Source organism: Myiozetetes cayanensis, unplaced genomic scaffold (assembly GCF_022539395.1).
Source record: "Myiozetetes cayanensis isolate MyiCay16 unplaced genomic scaffold, myiCay2020 scf1, whole genome shotgun sequence".
Classification (NCBI taxonomy): domain Eukaryota; kingdom Metazoa; phylum Chordata; class Aves; order Passeriformes; family Tyrannidae; genus Myiozetetes; species Myiozetetes cayanensis.
Genome location: NW_026086604.1, coordinates 64,750,604 through 64,769,244, shown reverse-complemented (window position 1 = coordinate 64,769,244; position 18,641 = coordinate 64,750,604). Strand labels below are relative to the sequence as shown.

The 18,641-nt window shown below is 35.6% G+C and overlaps 1 protein-coding gene across 6 annotated transcripts in view; it reads right to left on the bottom strand.

Moving 5' to 3' along the window:
* Positions 1-1,834: 1,834 nt before the first annotated feature.
* Positions 1,835-18,641, bottom strand: part of PTPN3 (protein tyrosine phosphatase non-receptor type 3) — a 124,201-nt gene continuing 107,394 nt past the window's right edge. For all 6 annotated transcript variants that reach the window (XM_050314590.1, XM_050314571.1, XM_050314563.1 and 3 more), the window contains 3 exons: positions 14,763-14,908; positions 13,944-14,079; positions 1,835-9,266 (listed from right to left, as the gene is read on the bottom strand). In XM_050314590.1, coding sequence (XP_050170547.1) covers positions 9,189-9,266; positions 13,944-14,079; positions 14,763-14,908 — 360 coding nt within the window. In that variant the 3' untranslated portion in view covers positions 1,835-9,188. The remainder of the gene's footprint in view (positions 9,267-13,943; positions 14,080-14,762; positions 14,909-18,641) is intronic.

Genomic DNA, 18,641 nt, shown 5'->3' with positions numbered 1-18,641 from the left:
AGTTGATGCATGGAAGAACTAAAAGGCTCCTGTTATTGATAATCTTGCATCTTTTGTGGGTGGGAGCTAAACTCCACGAAAGAGGAAAAGTAAATCAGAAGATATTTGCTTTAAAATACAGAGTGTTGCAGGTGTCCAAGCTCCCCAGTGGAAATGTCAGAATTACACGGGTCTGCATGTGAGTGTACAGAGGAGTCTGACCTTTTAGCATATCCTGGCGAAATACTGATGTCCCTCATCCCTGGAGGTGGACCTAGGAATCTGAACTGGCTTTGAACCCAGAGATCAGCAGCAGTGATCACAGTCTCCCCAAACACCTTTCAGTTATCTCACAGGGCTCTTTCTATGAATTGTGAACATTGAATTTTGACATTCAAATGAAGAAACAAGTTTTCCTAGCAGATTGGCTTTTGCACATGCTACCTTTGCATATTTATCTTTTAGTACACGAAAACCAGTTTAATTATACTAGTACTGAGAAAAAGAGGAATTTAATCCCATATTAAGATAAAATCAGTTACTTGATAATTTTTATTATATTAGTTAAATATTTTGAGTACTATAAGGAAGATAAGCTAAATTGAGTCACTGCTTGTAAATGCTTTTATCATTGAATTATGGCATGAAAAAGCTATACATGGAAATAATACATATACTGGGAAATGAAATTTTGACATTTATGTTCCCAATTGCTACAAATTCAAACAAGACTGTTAAAAGTGATGCTTTCTTGCATGTGACTGCTCATTAGGAGTTTTATGAATTATGTAAAAGCATTTCTTCCATACTGCTGGCTCCCTGGAGGAGCACCTCATTCCTCTGTAGGGTTGCCAGTACCAAAAGGATTTCAAAGGATTGCCTTGTACATAGGAGTAGAGCATCTTGGTAATCTGCATTAAGTCTGAAATCATCCATAACACTAGGCAAGTTAAAGCCCCTCTAGCAATCAGCTGTGCAATTTTCCAAAAAGCTCTTCTGCACCCTATCCTGCATTCAAGCTGTGAAGATACCAGCATATCTTTCCATAAACATTTTTTGTATGGATTTCCAGCAAAACATTCATCTTTGTAGCTTTCTATGCAGCTGTAAGAAATTCCAGCCTGCATGCATATCTCATGTCCAGGCTGTCCAGATAGTTGGTTTTGGCCTTGTACTTTCTTTGATCAAGATTTCATTGAATTAATAAACTTCATCATGAAGAGTTATTGGCCTCAAGTTTAAAAAGACTAACCAGTAGGCAGAGTCACGACCTGTAAACAGCAAAAAGTGCTTGCTAACAATCATCCCAGTTCTTAACCAAATCCCGAACATAGTTTAAGGTCAATGTTCTATCCATCTGGTAGTGTTGGACTCAATGTGTTTTCTGTTTTGGAACTCATAAACTTGCATTTTAATAGGCATGTGAGCAGAAATAATTCAAGAACAATATTAATGGGCTCTGATTTATTGTGAAAACATGACAACCACCATGGGGCAACAGACAGAAAATATGAGTACTCAGACATGCCTGGGGAGTACCATGAAGACACATGAAATCCCAAAAGAAAGAACAGTCTGCAGCTTTTATAGATAGTAGCAAAAAAGAAAATCTGCACTCAAACAATTGGTTATCAGCCTTATGTGCACATGAGTGCAAAGGTTTATTTGTGTAATTGATCAAGACAATCTTCATCCTCTTTTATAAAACTTATTGCAAGTGAAATATTCCTAAGAATTTGTGACTTGCTTGGTTTCTTTTCAATTAAAAAGGTCAGTAACTTTCTAATGTAATTTTTATTTTCTTCTTGAATAAGCAACAGTAAAACCATATAGCCAAAAATGCTTTATTTCACCATTAGTCATATAACCAATATGCATAAAATGGTGGCTATATTTTTGTTCAAAACAGTTCCAGAACTCAAGAAAGCTATACCAAAAACATTAACCAACACTTTATTCCTATAAAAATAAAAAAGAAAAAGTATACATTCATTTCAAGAAGTGTCTACACTTTTGAACAATAAATTAAACTTTGTAATATCAACATCAATTTACATTTCAAATGATTTAAATGAAAAGTACAGTGGAGAATACAAAATAATCTCTTTCCTCACTTTCCAAATACATTCTTTTATTCCTTTAATGCACTGGCACCCAGGATCTCAGAAGAAACTATAGAGTGCTACAGGAAAAAGAAAAATTTAAAAAAGAAAACTCAGCCAGAGTTCCTGAATGGATAATATCTTCCAAGATTTTTCTACATGTCTCACAAAAACGCAAACTGAACATATTTGAAAATACAAACTTAGTGACTAGAATGCTAAATCTTTTGCAAAACTTGCAAAAAAATCCAAACAACTTTGGCTTTCCCAATTGTTATGTAATTGATTCTACATTATTAAGCACATCTACATATCAAGGTCAGTTTTATACTATACATCATTTGACAGAATGAACAGCTGGTAGATTTTCAAAACCATTATAGGACTGTCCCCATTATTTATCTTGTATCTCTCTATTAAGGTTACACAATGAAGTGTGAAAATGTCTCAGTACACAGGTCACTGGAATATAAGCACTGATACCTGCCATTTATTTTGCAAAACCTGGATTAGAAATCAATTTACATTTAAGTGTATATAATAATTCCCCACCTAATTTCTACAGATGGTAATTTAATTCCTGATAAAAGGCAAGTTTTCATTCATGTGTGCAAAGCTCTGAATTGGAAGAGCAATCAAAATAAAGAGCATCTCAACTGCTACCATGCCAACCTGCTGCTCAACTGAAGCAAATGAAGCCCACAGCTTTTTTCTAGAATGGAGGGCCTCAATATTCTTCAAACTCAAAAAGACACACCTGATCTTACTTTCAACTAGACAGGTTAGATAATACAACTACAATCCCACTAAGATCAATATAGACTGTGGATTTACTGAGCACACTTTCAGTTTCTTCTCTAAGGAAATCAGCCCTTTCTCCTTCCTTTCAAATCAGGATTGCAACCAACCCTTTGCAAGAAAGTTGAGAAATTAATCTGGCAGTTAGGCTGATGATGCAATTTTTGTGCTTTAGTGGCCATACTGCATACTAGCTGAGAACTAGTTTGCTTTATGACTGCTTAAGATGCACCCACAGCAAAGAAGATAATTCTAGCAGCTAGCCTTTTTACTATTTTTTTTCCTTATAAAAGGTATACCTTGTATAGAATTTGGTAAATTGTCATTCTTTACTTGAAGATTCATATTTTACTGTTTGGGGTTGTTTTTGGTGTTTGTTTTTTGTTTGTTTGTTTTTAAGGATAAATTCTAGCTCGATACAAGATGACTTATGATGTTTGCGAGAGCAAGCTTCAAGGATTTCCTATTTACAGAATGTTTATGCTGCAAAAGGCTGATAGAAATATAATGCTATACTGGTTTCAGTTGGTAACTGATGTTAGGTAAGAGATTTGATAGATCTAGAAAAGCATCTCCTTCCTCCCAGTATGTGGGGCAACCTCACTAGTTACCCAGCCACATTTGGGTTTCATTTACGTCTCAGAAAAAGATATCAAGTGAAAACAGCCAAAATAATTTTAAAGGAAAAAGGTTTCATGGGTTTTTTTTTTCCTTTTGGTTTTTGGTTGTTTTTGTTTGTTTGTTTTTTTAATGTTACTTAAAAGCACAAACCAGTAAATACGGAAGATGTTCCACTTAAAATTATTTTCTAAGTCAGTTTGACAAAAATTAAATCCCCTCAATAGCAGGACTCTTTACTACTGAAATTGCTCCAAGAGAATTGATGTGTCTAAAACACAGAAGTGTTCTGCAAAAGGAAAAAATAGCGTATTTACCATCCCTAACTTAGCTTTTAAAAACATTCTCATCTTCACAAATTTTTTAGTCTGTTTTTATTTTTAAATAAAACTCAGGTCTTATCTGCCCTGAACAAAGCATTTCCTACATGCTTTTCCACATATGATTATGATTTCTACCACTGTTGGTAACACTGTTTAAATTCCTCAGAAAGGAGCTCAGTTCAGGCTGGTCTGAATACCACATTGCACCTTTGGCAGGTGTAAGTAACATCCTATCTTAAGCAATGGTAACATCACTTTGCCCATTTAGGACAAAGCCAGTTTTACAGTTGGGGAAAACCTCAAAGTGTTTTTACAAGGTAAAACAAAAACAATAACCATGAAAGCCAAGTAAACAGAAGTTGCACAGTTAACAGTAATCTGAAGTGTTTCAATAATGTCTATTAAAATCAGTGCTTTAATATTTTAAGTACAAATTTAATTAAAGATACAAAACTTGCAGCCAAGCCCACAATAACACATAATCTAAGCCTTTTATCAAAGTAGGCTGCAAGTGAATTAGGAGAGAGTCAATAAACCCACATTCTACTCTCCATTCCCACAGTCACCTCTTGAGATGAATGTCTTCAAAAAAAAAAAAAAATGGCAATAATTACTGGTCTCTTAACTACAGCCAAAACTAAACAATATCAACAGTCCACACAACTTATCTTTTCCATATTTCCATAATATTACTGATTCTCAATATTTGCTCCTTATGAGTGGTAAGATCACTACTGTCACAGGGTCAGTTGAGGCTGAAAAATGGTTAAATCTATCAATATTATGGGCTACTCCTTCCTTTTCATTCAGAGAAACTTACTGTTTTTTTAGGATGGCAAGTTTCACTGATTGTGGGTACTACTGTTAGAAGATTGTACAGCTAGTGAACAGCTGGAACATTAAATATGTTAAAGTACACTATAACTAAATCATATTGCACTAGATTACTATATTTAAACTGTTAATGTAATACTATTGTTAAAACAGACAGTCATCTGAGATGGCTTAACACTATCAGTGTCAGAACTTAAATGCAAGAGAATCCATTTAATCAAAACATTATGTTTTATATAATAAATTAATCATTCATTTGGCTTTCAACTGCCTTTGAACAAAGTATTTCATGACACAACTTTATCTTCTATATAGCTTCAATTAATAAATGCTTTTAACCAAGTAGAACTGATTGCAGGTTACTAATCAAAATACAAACATTTCTCAGCATATGTTCTCTCTGGAAAGGCCTTATGGGATGGAGTAAAATAAACTTGCACTTCGATGTTACATTTTAAGATATAAAAGTAAGGCCATTATCAGTGAAATAATGATGTTTAAATTATAATTGACTGAGTATTAACCATGTGTGTCTATTTTCAATATTTTCATTCAGGGGCCGTTTGTGCATTCAGTCTGACACACAAGAATACTATCTACAGAGAAGAGCTTTTGTTGTAAAACAGTATCATCTTAAACTTGTAATTAAGTCAATGCATCATTCATTAAATAGTCCAGAACAACAATTTTTTGAAATACATATATATTTAACCAAGTACTGCATAGTAGAAAAAAAGAAGGTAAAAAGGAAAATCAACTGTTAAAAACACTGAGTGTATATGAAGAGTTATTGCTGAATTCTTAGGTATATTTTGACTGCATGTAATTTAGTACTAACACCTAAAAAACAGGATTACTGAAAGCAAACTGCTGGATTACAAAACTACTCTTTTAATTTTTTTTTCTTCAAAACACCACCACTACTCAATGTTTGTTTGTATTTTAATGATTTATATTTCATCCATCCAGTTACATAAAAGGCATTCGTGGTTTAGGGCACTCTGTTTTTTTTTTTTTTTAATTTTCAATACATGGCAAGATCTGTCCCTCTGTCTCAGAAGTGTTCCCCTGTGAGAGTTCTGAAGACACTCTAAATAGGCAGATAAGTTACTTCTGTATCAAATATAAAGCCACATAGTTAAAATTTGTTTAATTCTGTAGAATAAATGTTAGTGTATTTCACAGTGATGAAAACCTCAAAGGTTTATTGCTCCCTCTTCATCCACCACCACACTAGACGTTTTGAATACTTATTGTCATGATCATACCAGCACAGGCAAAATCAAGGTTAAACTGTTTATGAAGGTTATATAGAATCTTGACTTCACAGCATTTTCTGCCATTTGTCAATTGGCTGACACTTAAAAGCTTTGTGTTAGGAGTTTTAACTCCTACAAAAAAAAACCCCAGAATGATCAGTCAAATTAATTTCTTAATTTTTGTGGAAACAAAAGCTGGCATTAAGAAGATGTTTTCTTGATTATGCTTTCATTGCAAGATCAGATCTAAGGCATACTTCATTCAGTGCAAAGTCATTACACACTACAGAGAGAAAACAAAACCCCTTCAATCTCCTCTATGGACCCTACAGGTACATGTGCAAAACCCAGCAAGACTGAAATAAAGATGGACACAATGTACAAGATATTGTGTAGTTAATATTTCCTCTAAGGTTTTACAAAAAAAAAAAAAAATCTTATAGAGATTACTATTTATAGAGATTACTATTTTTATAGCTTTGAGTAGTCTCTCCATAGTTAGCAATTTCAAACAAGCTATTAAAATCTAAGTAAGAACTCACCAATGGTATAACTAAACCCAACAAAAGCAGCATTTGTTGTCACAATATGACCATCATCACTTAAACACACACATACTAACACAAATCAAGCCCATACCATATATTTTGAGACTGGAGTTAAATAAGGAATAAGTTTACAGTGCTTTGGTAAGTACATATTCAACACCAAGAAACATAAATAACAACAGGAATATAGCAATAACCTTGAACACAAAGATACCATAAGTATTTCCATGAAAGAAACGGATGTCACAAGTTGCTCTAGATATTTTTTACAATTTATTTTTTTGCCTTTTTCACTTCTTGACAAACCATTAAATGCAAGTCATGCCAACTGCAAGGGATGACTCTGAGACCTGGGCACAACAAAACACGAAAAAAAAGAAAATAAAAATGTTTTAAAAAAGAAAATAAAAATATTTAAAAAAAAAGGGAAAAAAAAATGTTTTAACAGACAGGCACACGCATAACATAAAGGAGGCTTTTGTTAACCATCCAGGAGACTATACATTCTTTACTACCCACTACTCCTTTCCTGGGAAAGATCCACTATGTTTTCTCACTGCTCAATATTCTAACAGCAGCAAGCGGCCTGCACTTGTGCAACACTTTTCTACATGCATTTTCCAAAGAAGCTTCCCGAGCTATATGTGCATGTCCAGAATCATTTTACATTTGGTCACACAGATAGATTGAGTGATTGGATGCAGTTTAGCAAGATAAATGTGAACCAGAGGTGCGGTCTTTTGCCTTCCAATCTATGCCTAATCAAGCAAGAGGACAATGATCCAAAATACTACAAAAACTTCATTCAAAGTGAAATTTGGAATGCAGCATTTAAGAATGAGCACAAATCTATTCAGCCTTCAACCTAACAAAGCCAAGAATGTTTCCATGTTGCCAATTACCCTGGGTGTTGCAATTAAAATTTTTGATCAATAGTAACCAGGTATCTTCTTTAGCTATGACTAATAATGCGATCTTGGAGAAAGGTCCAAGCCTACAGAAGACAAGAGTCAGCAATTTAGCACATCCTACATTCACTTTTTAGTTATCTCCTAGGGGAAAAAAACATAACCTTTGGTAACATGAGAGATGCATACTGTACAGTGGTGATAGTTTCTATAATGAAACTCCAGATATAAAGGATAATATCCATAATACAAACCATAATTCTAAAATATATCTGAATATGTGTGTGCATATATATCTCTCAAAAATTATTTCATTTTCTCTTTTATACACATATAAACATCTGGTTAATATGCCCCATAAAAATTTTTCCTTACTTAGGACTAATCTTTTAAATAACAGAGTTTTAAACAGTCCCTTAGAATATTTTTTAAACACCATTAAAAAAATTAATAGCTATCTCAGGGCAATCAAGAAGCACACACAAAATAAATTAAAATCATACAAATGTGGTTATATTGTTCAGAAAGTCTAATTCTCCCATCTGAAATGAAATAGAGACCAGTGTACCTTAGGGTGAATTATTCATCGATATACAAATTCATTCTCTCTTTCCACACAAATCTTCATGTGAATTTAGCTGCATTTCTGTATAAGCAAGAAACACAGTAAATCCGCAGAACTCTTGCAAAGGGGAGCTGTGTTCCACTGGATAAGAGCATTTTTGCTGGAGGGCAGCAAGTCATCATTTTATCACCGTCTGAACACTAGCAACACCTGTGCCCTTGTAAGCTTCACACCTTGAAATAGCAGCAACATATTTGATGGGTTCAGTAGTAATTTTTCTTCCAGTATTGGATTAGATTACTTTGCATATACAGTAAGTCAAAAGTCTAGTACTTGTGTGCAACATTAATCCACATTTACATCTGAGAACTCATAAATACACATGGAAACAAACATGACAGAGAATTAAAACTCATTTTAAGTTACAATGTTTTCAGTCCACATGACTGAAAAACAAGCATAAAGTAGATGGACAGCAGAAACAGAAGTAAAGGAGTACAATAACTAAAACTGTAAGAAGTAGGTCACTGTTAAAAGGGCAAGTTGCAATTAAAATTGATCAACAGAAGATGTAGACTGTACCATCTGCATAAATGCCTAAATGCAGCATTATTTTCACATCACATACAGTAGATGTGATTTCTAAGCAGCATATTATAACAGCTGGCGAACTCACTAATAGATTTATGGTAAATGAATACTAAATTTCTCCAGCTCTTAATATACAGTAGTTATGCATTAGCCTTTAAAGCTCTTTGTCATCATTTTAGTAGTCAAGGCTGCATTTCCATGAATACTTAGTATCCCAATAAGGAAATTAAAAATATTCACCTTCAATGAACTTTCATACAATACAAATATATTAAAATACCCTCTTAAGCTGAATCATTTCAATACTATGAGTTTTCTTTTTGTTATTTCAAATAAAATACAAGCAATTTTTAACTTCCAAAGTGGAGGGTGTTTTAAGGCAGTAAAAGATATGTATTAAGGTTTCCATGATTGTTTATGGTCGTCTATGTGAATAAAGCATATTACACACAATTGCTGTCATATATTTATCTACATGACTTTGTTACACTGTACATGATTTAGCAATCTTCTTGAGAAATTTAAAGTGCCACAGTTCAAATGTGCTCATCTGTCTTTTCATGGGCTTCTAGTCCATCCTAGTTGCTTTGAGAAATGAGCCCTTGCTTTATTTAAAGAGCAGTCTTTTTTAGGTGAAAAAAGAATGCATTCTTCACTGCTGTGCTAACTGGAATCCAGTGGTCGAACCAATCCTTCTTTGTAAACACGAAGAATAGCTTCACAAACAAATTTGTATTGACTCTGTATAAGAAAGAAAACAGAAGAACATTTATGGATGTTCAGGTAAACCCCCAGTCAGATTGTAGTATTGAATATGACTAACAGTCCTATGGCTTCCTTTTTTCCTGGACAATGACAGCAGAGGAGATACGAAGATGGGAGAGAAAATCCTACTCTCTTGGCTGTGTTCACAGTAAACAAAGGCAACATTTACTCTTCCTTGAAGGAAAGGATTAAAAATCATACACCAAGGAAAACACAGTCCCCAATATTAAGAGCATTCATGCTGAATTTTCAGGGAATAGGATTTATTCATTAAACCTACACATATTTATATGATTTTGCTAACTAGTTAAATAAAAGCTAGTTTAAATAGTTATTTACATTCTTTATGTTTCCATTTTTTTTTTCCTCAGTTATCTGATTACTATGAGTATTCTGAGCTTGCCAATCCTGCAGTTACATATTACTGGGCACATCTAAGTTATGTGACCAAAACCACATTTAAAGTTACCATACAGGATATATAGGTGCAACTACCTAACTAAAACCTACTTTTTTTCCCAAACCACGCTACTGCAGAAGAAGGAGTCACTTAATTTCCAATTTTTGATCAGACCACATATCTTCTTTTGCAACTGAAGGGGATCAAAACTTTTCAATAGTTTTGAAGAGCAGCAGGCATATTAATTCTTTTATCAGCCAACATTTTAATCTCAATTAGATCTTATAAAGTCTTCACAAATTAGTGTTTCTTTTCTGCATTATACTATTACAAAGACTATTCCTTCCATGACCTTGTGATGTAATTACTTGTTAAAAGCAATTAGCTTGCAAGCCTCTTTCTGAAAAGTGATACAAGGAGACATTATCAATAGGACTAAAAATCCACATAGACTGAAAAAATTTATATGACTAACACAATCCTGAGAATGCAAGATGATTGAAATTTTAAAGAACTTGAAAAGAGGAAAGCATCCTTCTCTCTCCTCTGAAAGCACCATTGTCAAAACTCCCAAATGAACACCTTCCTCCAAAGCTCCACATTATACTCAGAGAAGAACAGCCTCACATTTTTTAAATCCCTTTTTCTATCTTTGAAATGTTCTCCCAGCTGCCCTTGTATTGTCAGCTCTCATCAACTCTTCAGAAACACCTGGGAACATTTCCCCACTATCTTCAAAGGGCAGGGCTAAAAGATAATATTTGGACTGTGAAGGACCTTAGGTTGCATGTAAATACCAGCAGTTAGGAGTGTTATTCTTGTCCATGAACTGTAACATATTTTCTCTTAGAGACAGAAAACTTAAGGGAAACTGGGAGGTGGAAATGAATTTTCTGCATCTCAATTTTCCTGCCTTTTCTTTTAACCTTTCAGTCAATTACTCCCACCTTCAATATCACTCTGTTCTTTTGTCTTTATTTCTTAATTAACTTGATTTTTCTCTTCATTGTTATAGTAATTTCCATATTTCTACTGCTTGAACAAGCCAGGTGTGGTATTTGTCTCTCTGCCCAATAGTTCTGTTAACTTGAGTAATCAAGTTACTGAACAAATAAAAGAATGAGCACTTCAACATTGCTTACTCTGACTCAGTCTCTGACTACTTGTTTTCTCTTATTTGTTGCATGTATTCTTACTGCTCAGTCAGCTGGTAGCTAGTTCTATTATGTACATCCTAAAGCTCTGTTTTCTGTGTTGTTTAGTTTCTCTAACTTCTTTTTAATGGAACATAATTTTTTTTATTTTTTTTTTTAATGAAAGGCCATAGTGTTATACCAATTTCATTGTAGCTTTATCATTTTGGTTGAAGCTTTTGTTTTGCTGTTTCTGGTAACCAAAGTACTGGTCTTTGAGAAACTAAAGCTTTCATATGACTAAAAACATGCACTAAACTGATCAGTTGATAGCTCTGATGGGTCCATTTTTACTGAATATACCCTGTCTGATATTAACTCACAACATGCATCTGGTGAAGTGTATTATCTTAGAATTGGAGCACACACACAATGCCCACAGGGCAACTGAACATGCTTCAGGCAAGGCTATTAAAACTGAACAATCCCTTTATTATAACTGAATCATCTCTAATGCCTTCTCCCAGAAGCCCTAAGCTGAATATCAAATATGACCAAATATGAGTGGGGCTAGCTAGAATGGAAGCATGGGAATGCCACAGAGCACCCAGGATAGATTGAAATATTAATATGTAGCTCTTTGGTAGTCTGTTTTCTCACAGCTGAGTGCTTGCTTCTGTGTCTCATTTACAGCACAGTATGCCTATTTTGCTCATTGGCTTTTCACAGCAATATCTGCCTGCTTTGGAAATAACAAGTGAATTTAGTTTCACAGTATTGCTGCTACAGATCATCCCTCTCCTGACTGTGCTGACAGCAAACTCTGTAACACACAGCAAGCAAGGTAAAGAACCCTATTCTAGGTATTCATTTTCCACACAGGGTGTCTGACTGTCGGTGTATTTATTGCTATTCCTTGTATTCTAGAGTTATGTCAAAGTGTGGAGCGTAAGGACAGTCTTGCTGATTTCCATTTTAACAAAAGGAACTCGGCCTTCTAACAACCTGAAGTTTACTTCAGGTTCTCATATCTGATTTTCAAAAAGAGCACCAGCTCTAGACTGTTTAAGCCTGAACTTGCTCAGATGGTTTTAGAAACTCAGGGGTGTAGACAGGTGCAACTCTAGAAATGAACATTCAGCTGCCTTAAACTTCACTTGACGCCAACCTTTGTCATCATTTAAGCTTCCACTTCTGAAAGGAACAGGCAGGGGACCCTTCAAACCAATCCCTTCTGAACCATACAGTCCTGATGCTCTCCCAGAGAGTGCACTCATACTGCAATGAGTGTCCCAGCAGCATGCATGAACAAACTCTGCTTACTGAGCACTCTAACGTTACGCAGGCAACTGTAAATCTTGATGCCTTTACATCCCTTTTCCTCTCCATCTAGGTAATTCGAATGCTGCCTCCTGCAGTCATTAGCCTGTTAATGAACAGAATTTTTCTTCATAATTTACCTTTTCCTTGATCAAATGGAAACCTAGGCATTTTCTTTTTGAAGATGAGAGACAAACATGTCCAGTTTAACTGTTGTCTTTGTGGGTCTAAACCCCTTTGCTTCCATTTCTCATAGGACATTTACTTCTCCAAGATAACCCACACATAGTATTCTTATCATCCAACCTCTCCTTGAGAAAGAACAGTCTCTCATCCTTCAGCCTTGGTCTCTAACTTGAAATATATTCATTTCCAAAGCTGACACAAAACTGCCTTAATGATCTCAAGTTGTCTTTGAGCCACTTTCATCTTAATATCACTGTCTACTTTCATTCTTCAGTTACTAATATTACCTAACTCGCCATTTGTTTTTCCAAACTGAGTAGTGGCAAAATTAAAAAAATAAAAATAAAAAATGTTCTTACAGAATTTCTACTCTAAAGTGACCTGTTGAGAAGCCACTTCCTCCTTTTAAATCATGTGTTCTAGTTACAGAGGCTGGGAGTATATCACTATGTGGAAATAATCAAAACTGTGTATTCTATACCCTCTATGTCATTTCTGAGGGATCATTTGCAGCAGCTGCCCAGGGCACACATGACACTTCCGCTACAAGCTGGGTGTTAAAGAAACCCTGTGAGGGGTTTTTCTTTGTCTTCACACTAATAACTGTGGTAACAGCTGTGATAACTCCCCTCTGGGGAGGCATTAGCACTTTCACACCCAGCCTGAAGGGTCATCTCTGCCAATGGGCCACACTGGACTGGCATAATAGGCAGCTGCAATGACCTAGACCATCAAAGACTCCAAAAATATCCCATGACTCACAGACTTGGATCACCCATTGTGAAACGCTCTGCCCTGGGGGAGGTACTGGGCATTCCCACCTGAATGTGAGCATGTATAATCTTGGGGTTTTGGGATTTCTGGTACCACTCGTTGGATCCAGAGGAGGACCAAAACTCCAACAGGACTGTAACTGCCACTCTCAAAGAGACTGTGATCATTACTTTAACAGCACTACAACTATCACCCAGACTAACAGGTTTTCCTTTCCTTTCACTTTGCACCCACTGGGCCACGAAACACTGCTCTGTTCTTGTCCCCGGGTGCTGGGTTATTTATCTGTTTGTTGAGGGTGAAAACCAGTTTTTCTCTCTAGCATTGCATTTATTATAATCTTTTTTAGTAAATTGTAACTCTGACTTATAATCTCTCTTGAGTTGGGTTCATTTTTCCAGCGCGTTTACTTCTTACAGCACAACATACCACAAACACTTTAATTTTACCTTCAATTTAATAATTTTCTATAATGCTCAGTACTAGAATGAAAAGTAAAAATTTATTCTAGCTTCTTGCAGAGAATTTAGATAAAGAACTGTGAACAGACAATAGTGCAAGTCTGATTTCGGGCATTCTAGCTACTTGCAATGTATGGAAATCAATTATCTTTTCACAGCAAGGTAAGAAATATTTACAAAAAAGTTAAATACATTCCTCATTAGCAAAGCAGCCTTTGCCACCATACTACCTTGTGCTGAATTTAGGAAGCTTGAAATATAATGGCAACTGAAGACGCATACAACTAGACTCCTATATCTAAAAAATTTTTGGATCTGTTTTAAAACTTGGCAAGTGCAGTATAAATACAGAAAATGAGGCTTCATCTCCACCACTTACCGATGTTTGCACCATCATAGCTCGTTGGTCTCGCATTTTTCTTACAATATCCAGTGGATAAACAGGTTGGTTCCTTTCAATTAAACACATGGCTGTTTCCATAGTGACCAATACACCAGTGCGACCAATTCCTGCACTGTGAAATGTAACAGGAAAATAGTCTATAAAATTAGGTTTTTGCAATGCACCAGATTCATATCATAGTCTTAATACTAGAACATTAAACAACCTCAGGAATTACAGAGAGACCTTAGTAAAATTTAAGCAGAGTGCAAAGTTTATTTTCACAGCAAATTCAGTAATATTTTCTGGTAATTACTAAAGAGAAAACATTTTTTTAACGTAAATAAAACTAAAACCTCACTTTAAATGCATTTTTAAACATTTATAACTGCTTAAAAATCTAAATGTATTGGTTTGGTATTTTTGACTTTAAAAGAAGGTAAGATCTAGTTGACTGCTTTTATGACAGGCACTCGAAAAGCAGCAAAAAAGCCTTTACAGTACTGTTTAAAATGAGGTTATGACAGTGGTAGAGGATAAAAAACGGAGAACAAATTACACTGTAGATTATCAGCTCTGTGATAATTACATGACTAAACCATTTCACCAAAAGGTTGCAGGAGAAAGGGAGACAAAGGAAACTTATCGTTTACATATAACATCAGTTTCTGTCTTCAGCAGTGAACACTTGTATTGCACAATTAAAGATTTTCATCTAACTCAAGGAATCTCCTGTCTTGCAGACAGACTTTTCACATGAAAGGCTTATTCTAAGGCTGAAGCAGATCTATAATGAGAATTTTAAAACACAAGTACCTGCAATGAACAAGAACTGGCTCATTCTTTACTCTCTTTGGCCTCATACAGGTCACAAACTCCAAGAAGTCCATGGAGTCATCAGGAACGCCATGATCAGGCCAAGCTACATATTGGAGATGGGTGACGGTGTGTTGTTGTTCTGTCTAAAATACAGTAAAGTTTTAAAAAAAATGCCCAGCATTAGAACTTCTGTAATTATATTTACTAGATAAAAGTCACATTTTTCACAGTAAGTGCATTCTGCAGATGCAATAAGAGGTAGACGTTGAAAATGTTTGTCATTTTAAAACTCAGTGTAAAGTATGAAGATGACATAATTCTTAGAAAGCACAGGTGAGGCATAACGTTTTCTAAATAAATGAGATATCAAGTTTAGCTTCCATGATCTCAACAGATTTTAATTTTTTTGTTTTATTGACTATTGACCTATTACACTTTGACATCACTGAGTTACCTGAGGTAAAATGATACAAGGCATAAGCATAATAGTACAATATAATAGTTTAGAACACATTGAAAGAAACAACAGCGAGCAGCAGAAGAAGTATTGAGATCAATATCAAAATAACAGAGGCTTGGGGCTACACAATCTGTTGTAAATATGTCTGTGCATACTTACAGATTCAGCTATAATAAAGTTGTCTGCAACGTTTACTAAATCTGGTTTCTGTCAGAAAACATATATCATTCATGCATGCTCATTTTACATATAGGAATGACTTCTGTATGATTCACAGAAGGATACTTTTCTGCATGGAAGCAATATAATTAGTTATAAGATTCTGTTGCATGAAGAGTTCTTTTTTGGTTCAATTATACCTCAGAATAAAAACTATTTTACAGAAGTTCTTTCAGTTTAGGTTTTTGTTAGCTTTGATTATGAAACCACTCAATCATCTTTGCATGCAGATTGGGCTCAACTGAGACATGACAGATGTAACTAATACTTAGGGTAGGAAGGATAAAACCTAAGATGCTCCTGAGCTCTGCTGCATCATGCAATGAGGATCTTGCTCTTTACAAACTGAGACAAGCCTTCATGTTCCCTTATTTCTTCCACACATTTTGCAATAGTTAGACCTGCGTTTTATTCATGTCCATTACCACACTTAGCATTTGACACCCTACTGAAATAAAACTCTCCTTTATCACTAGATTAGTATATAAAAGCTGGCCTCTCCCTAGGAGTTCACATGAGAATGTTTTTGTGATGTTAGTGACTTCAAAAGATGTCTTTATTTTTCTCTTCAGCATACAGCTGTTGAAACATAGAATGCCTTCAACCGCTTGCTTTCCTCTTCTGCTTGAGGAAGTGGTTCTACTACCAGGGAGCGGGCCACTAGGACACAAAAGACAGAATAGCTACTGCCTATGTACTAAATATAGGACACGCAATTCCAGTCAAAGCAATTGCAGAAATTTACAATTGCCTCCAGGGACAAAAAGATAAATGACTCAGCTCATACTTTGAATCTTGAAGGAACAGCCTGAGCAATCACAGTTAAAAGGTATAGCATAAGGCCCAAGGGGACAACGTAATCTAACATTAATGATCAAGCTCCCTGTAATATGAATTGCATTGGGGGTCTATCATCCAGGTCATCAAAAGATCCGCAGTGACCAGAACTTCTGCAGGAAAAAGTATGGTCTTTTGCTACTCAGCTTTGCTGAGTAGAAACAGTTGACCTTGATCAAACAATTACAATTCACATTTTTTCTGAAATGTCAAGATTAAAAAAAAACAAAGTAAACATGTCAAGAAAATGTAATTAAAAAGCTCTCCTTTGGAAATCTGTGCATGTTTAATCAGAATCTTTTCTAAAGGGAAATGAGATAATGCAGCAATTACACATAACTGTTTGAGTTGATTCTCTTAAATCAGAGACATTTGAAGTATAGCATCCTTGATTCATTCTAAAACTATCCAAGAGTGAGTATCCAGTTGCCTTCCACCTGCTTCGAGAACTTAAAGCCATACAACATGGATAAGTGCTAGTGGCACACCTGAGAATCACTAGTAGTGATCTGTAGCATCAAAAAGTCATTTTACAAGCTCAGAAAAAAAGGAAAGAGTTAACATAATTTCTACTTATAATTACAGAATCAAATACAGTGAGTTGCATTTATTTAAATAGATCACAGACACTAAGTTAAGACAAGCATATTATGTAAGAGTTATTCAGAGTGAGAATATACTGGGAGAACATGCACTTGGTCCCCAGAGCTGCTGCTTTTGGTGCGATCACCTTCATTTTCTGTTGCATGCCCTAACTATCCACAAACAAGGTGTTTGTCAATTATTCCAGGTATGCCTCAAGCTTCAGTGTAGTTTTCTAGTTATTTGTGTTTTAATCTACACAGATTTACTTAGAAAGAAAAAAACACAAGGTTTTGTTTAAATGCAGAAGCAAAAGTTTCAGTGAACCAATCTAAGAACCCCTAACATAAGCCAACTCAAGTTTTCCCCCCAAGAACTGTTGTATGACATCTATCTGGCAAAGAAGACAAAGCTGTGGAAAGCCTCAATCCAAACAATTAAGATGTATAAAAAAATAGAGATTCTGTTTTCAGTTGTTTATAGCAGAAAGTGCTAGTAGTATACTACTTATATTTTTGCCTTTATTTCATTGAATATCAATTTAACACAGTCATTAAAAAGCCTACATGCTGGTCAGTCATAAACAGAGAGATGTCATTCTTCATCTTACAATTTTACCTCCTCCTTTCAGCAAACTACAACATTCTTCCTTAGTGAAATGAATTTATGCTTAATCTTCAGTTTGTTTGAATTACTGCATCCATTTCTTTTCTTCCTCTTCAAATAATACCCTCCATTATTATGACATCCATGGAAAGTGATAGATTTTAATTGAAAAAGAAGCTTATCATCCCAAATCCTTCTATTTACATTGTCACTGCCTGCACAATCATGTTAAAAAATCCATATTATGACACAAGGAATTGTTTTAATTAATTTGACCTGGGTTGTTTATAAGATGTAAGTACTCTCTCATGGTTCTTACACTCACTCATTATAGCAATCATATAACGTTTCTTTAATGGATGAAATTCAATCAATTTTTAAACATCTTGAATTTTTTTCATTTCGTTTGAATAATTTCATAGAATCATAGAATATACTGAGTTGGAAGGGACCCATCAGGATCATCAAGTTCAACTCCTGGCCCTGTGCAGGACACCTCAAGAATCACACCATGTGCCCGAGAGCTTTGTCCAAATGCTTCTTGAACTCAGACAGTCTTGGTGCTGTGACCACTTCCCTGAGGAGCCTGTTGCAGTACCTGACCACCCTCTGGGTGGAGAACCTTTTTCTAATATCTAACCTAAACGTCCCCTGACTCAGCTTCGTGCTGTTTCCTTGAGTCCCCTCACTGGTCCCCACAGAGATTGGTATCTACCCCTCCACTTCCCCTCATGAGGATGCTGAGGTCTGCAATGAGGCCTCCCCTCAGTCTCCTCCAGGTTGAACAGAGCAAGCGACCCCAGCCACTCCTCATATGGCTTCTCCTCAAGACCCTTCACAATCCTTATGGTCCTTCCTTGGATGCTCTCTAATAGTTTAATGTAATTTTTCTCTTGCGGTGCTCAAATCTGTACGCAGAACTCCAGCTGAGGTTGCACCAGCGCAGAGCAGAGCAGGACAATCCCCTCCATCAACTGACTGGCGATGCTTTCCCTGATGCTCCCCTGGACATGGTTGGCCCTCCTGGCTGCCAGGGCACTGATGACTCATTTTCAACTTACCATTGACCAGGACCACCAGGCACCCTTCTGCAGCACTGCTCTTCAGCCTCTTGTTTACTTAGTAAAATTTATCAGATGAAAGAATGACAGGGCAGTTTGAAAATGTGGGAG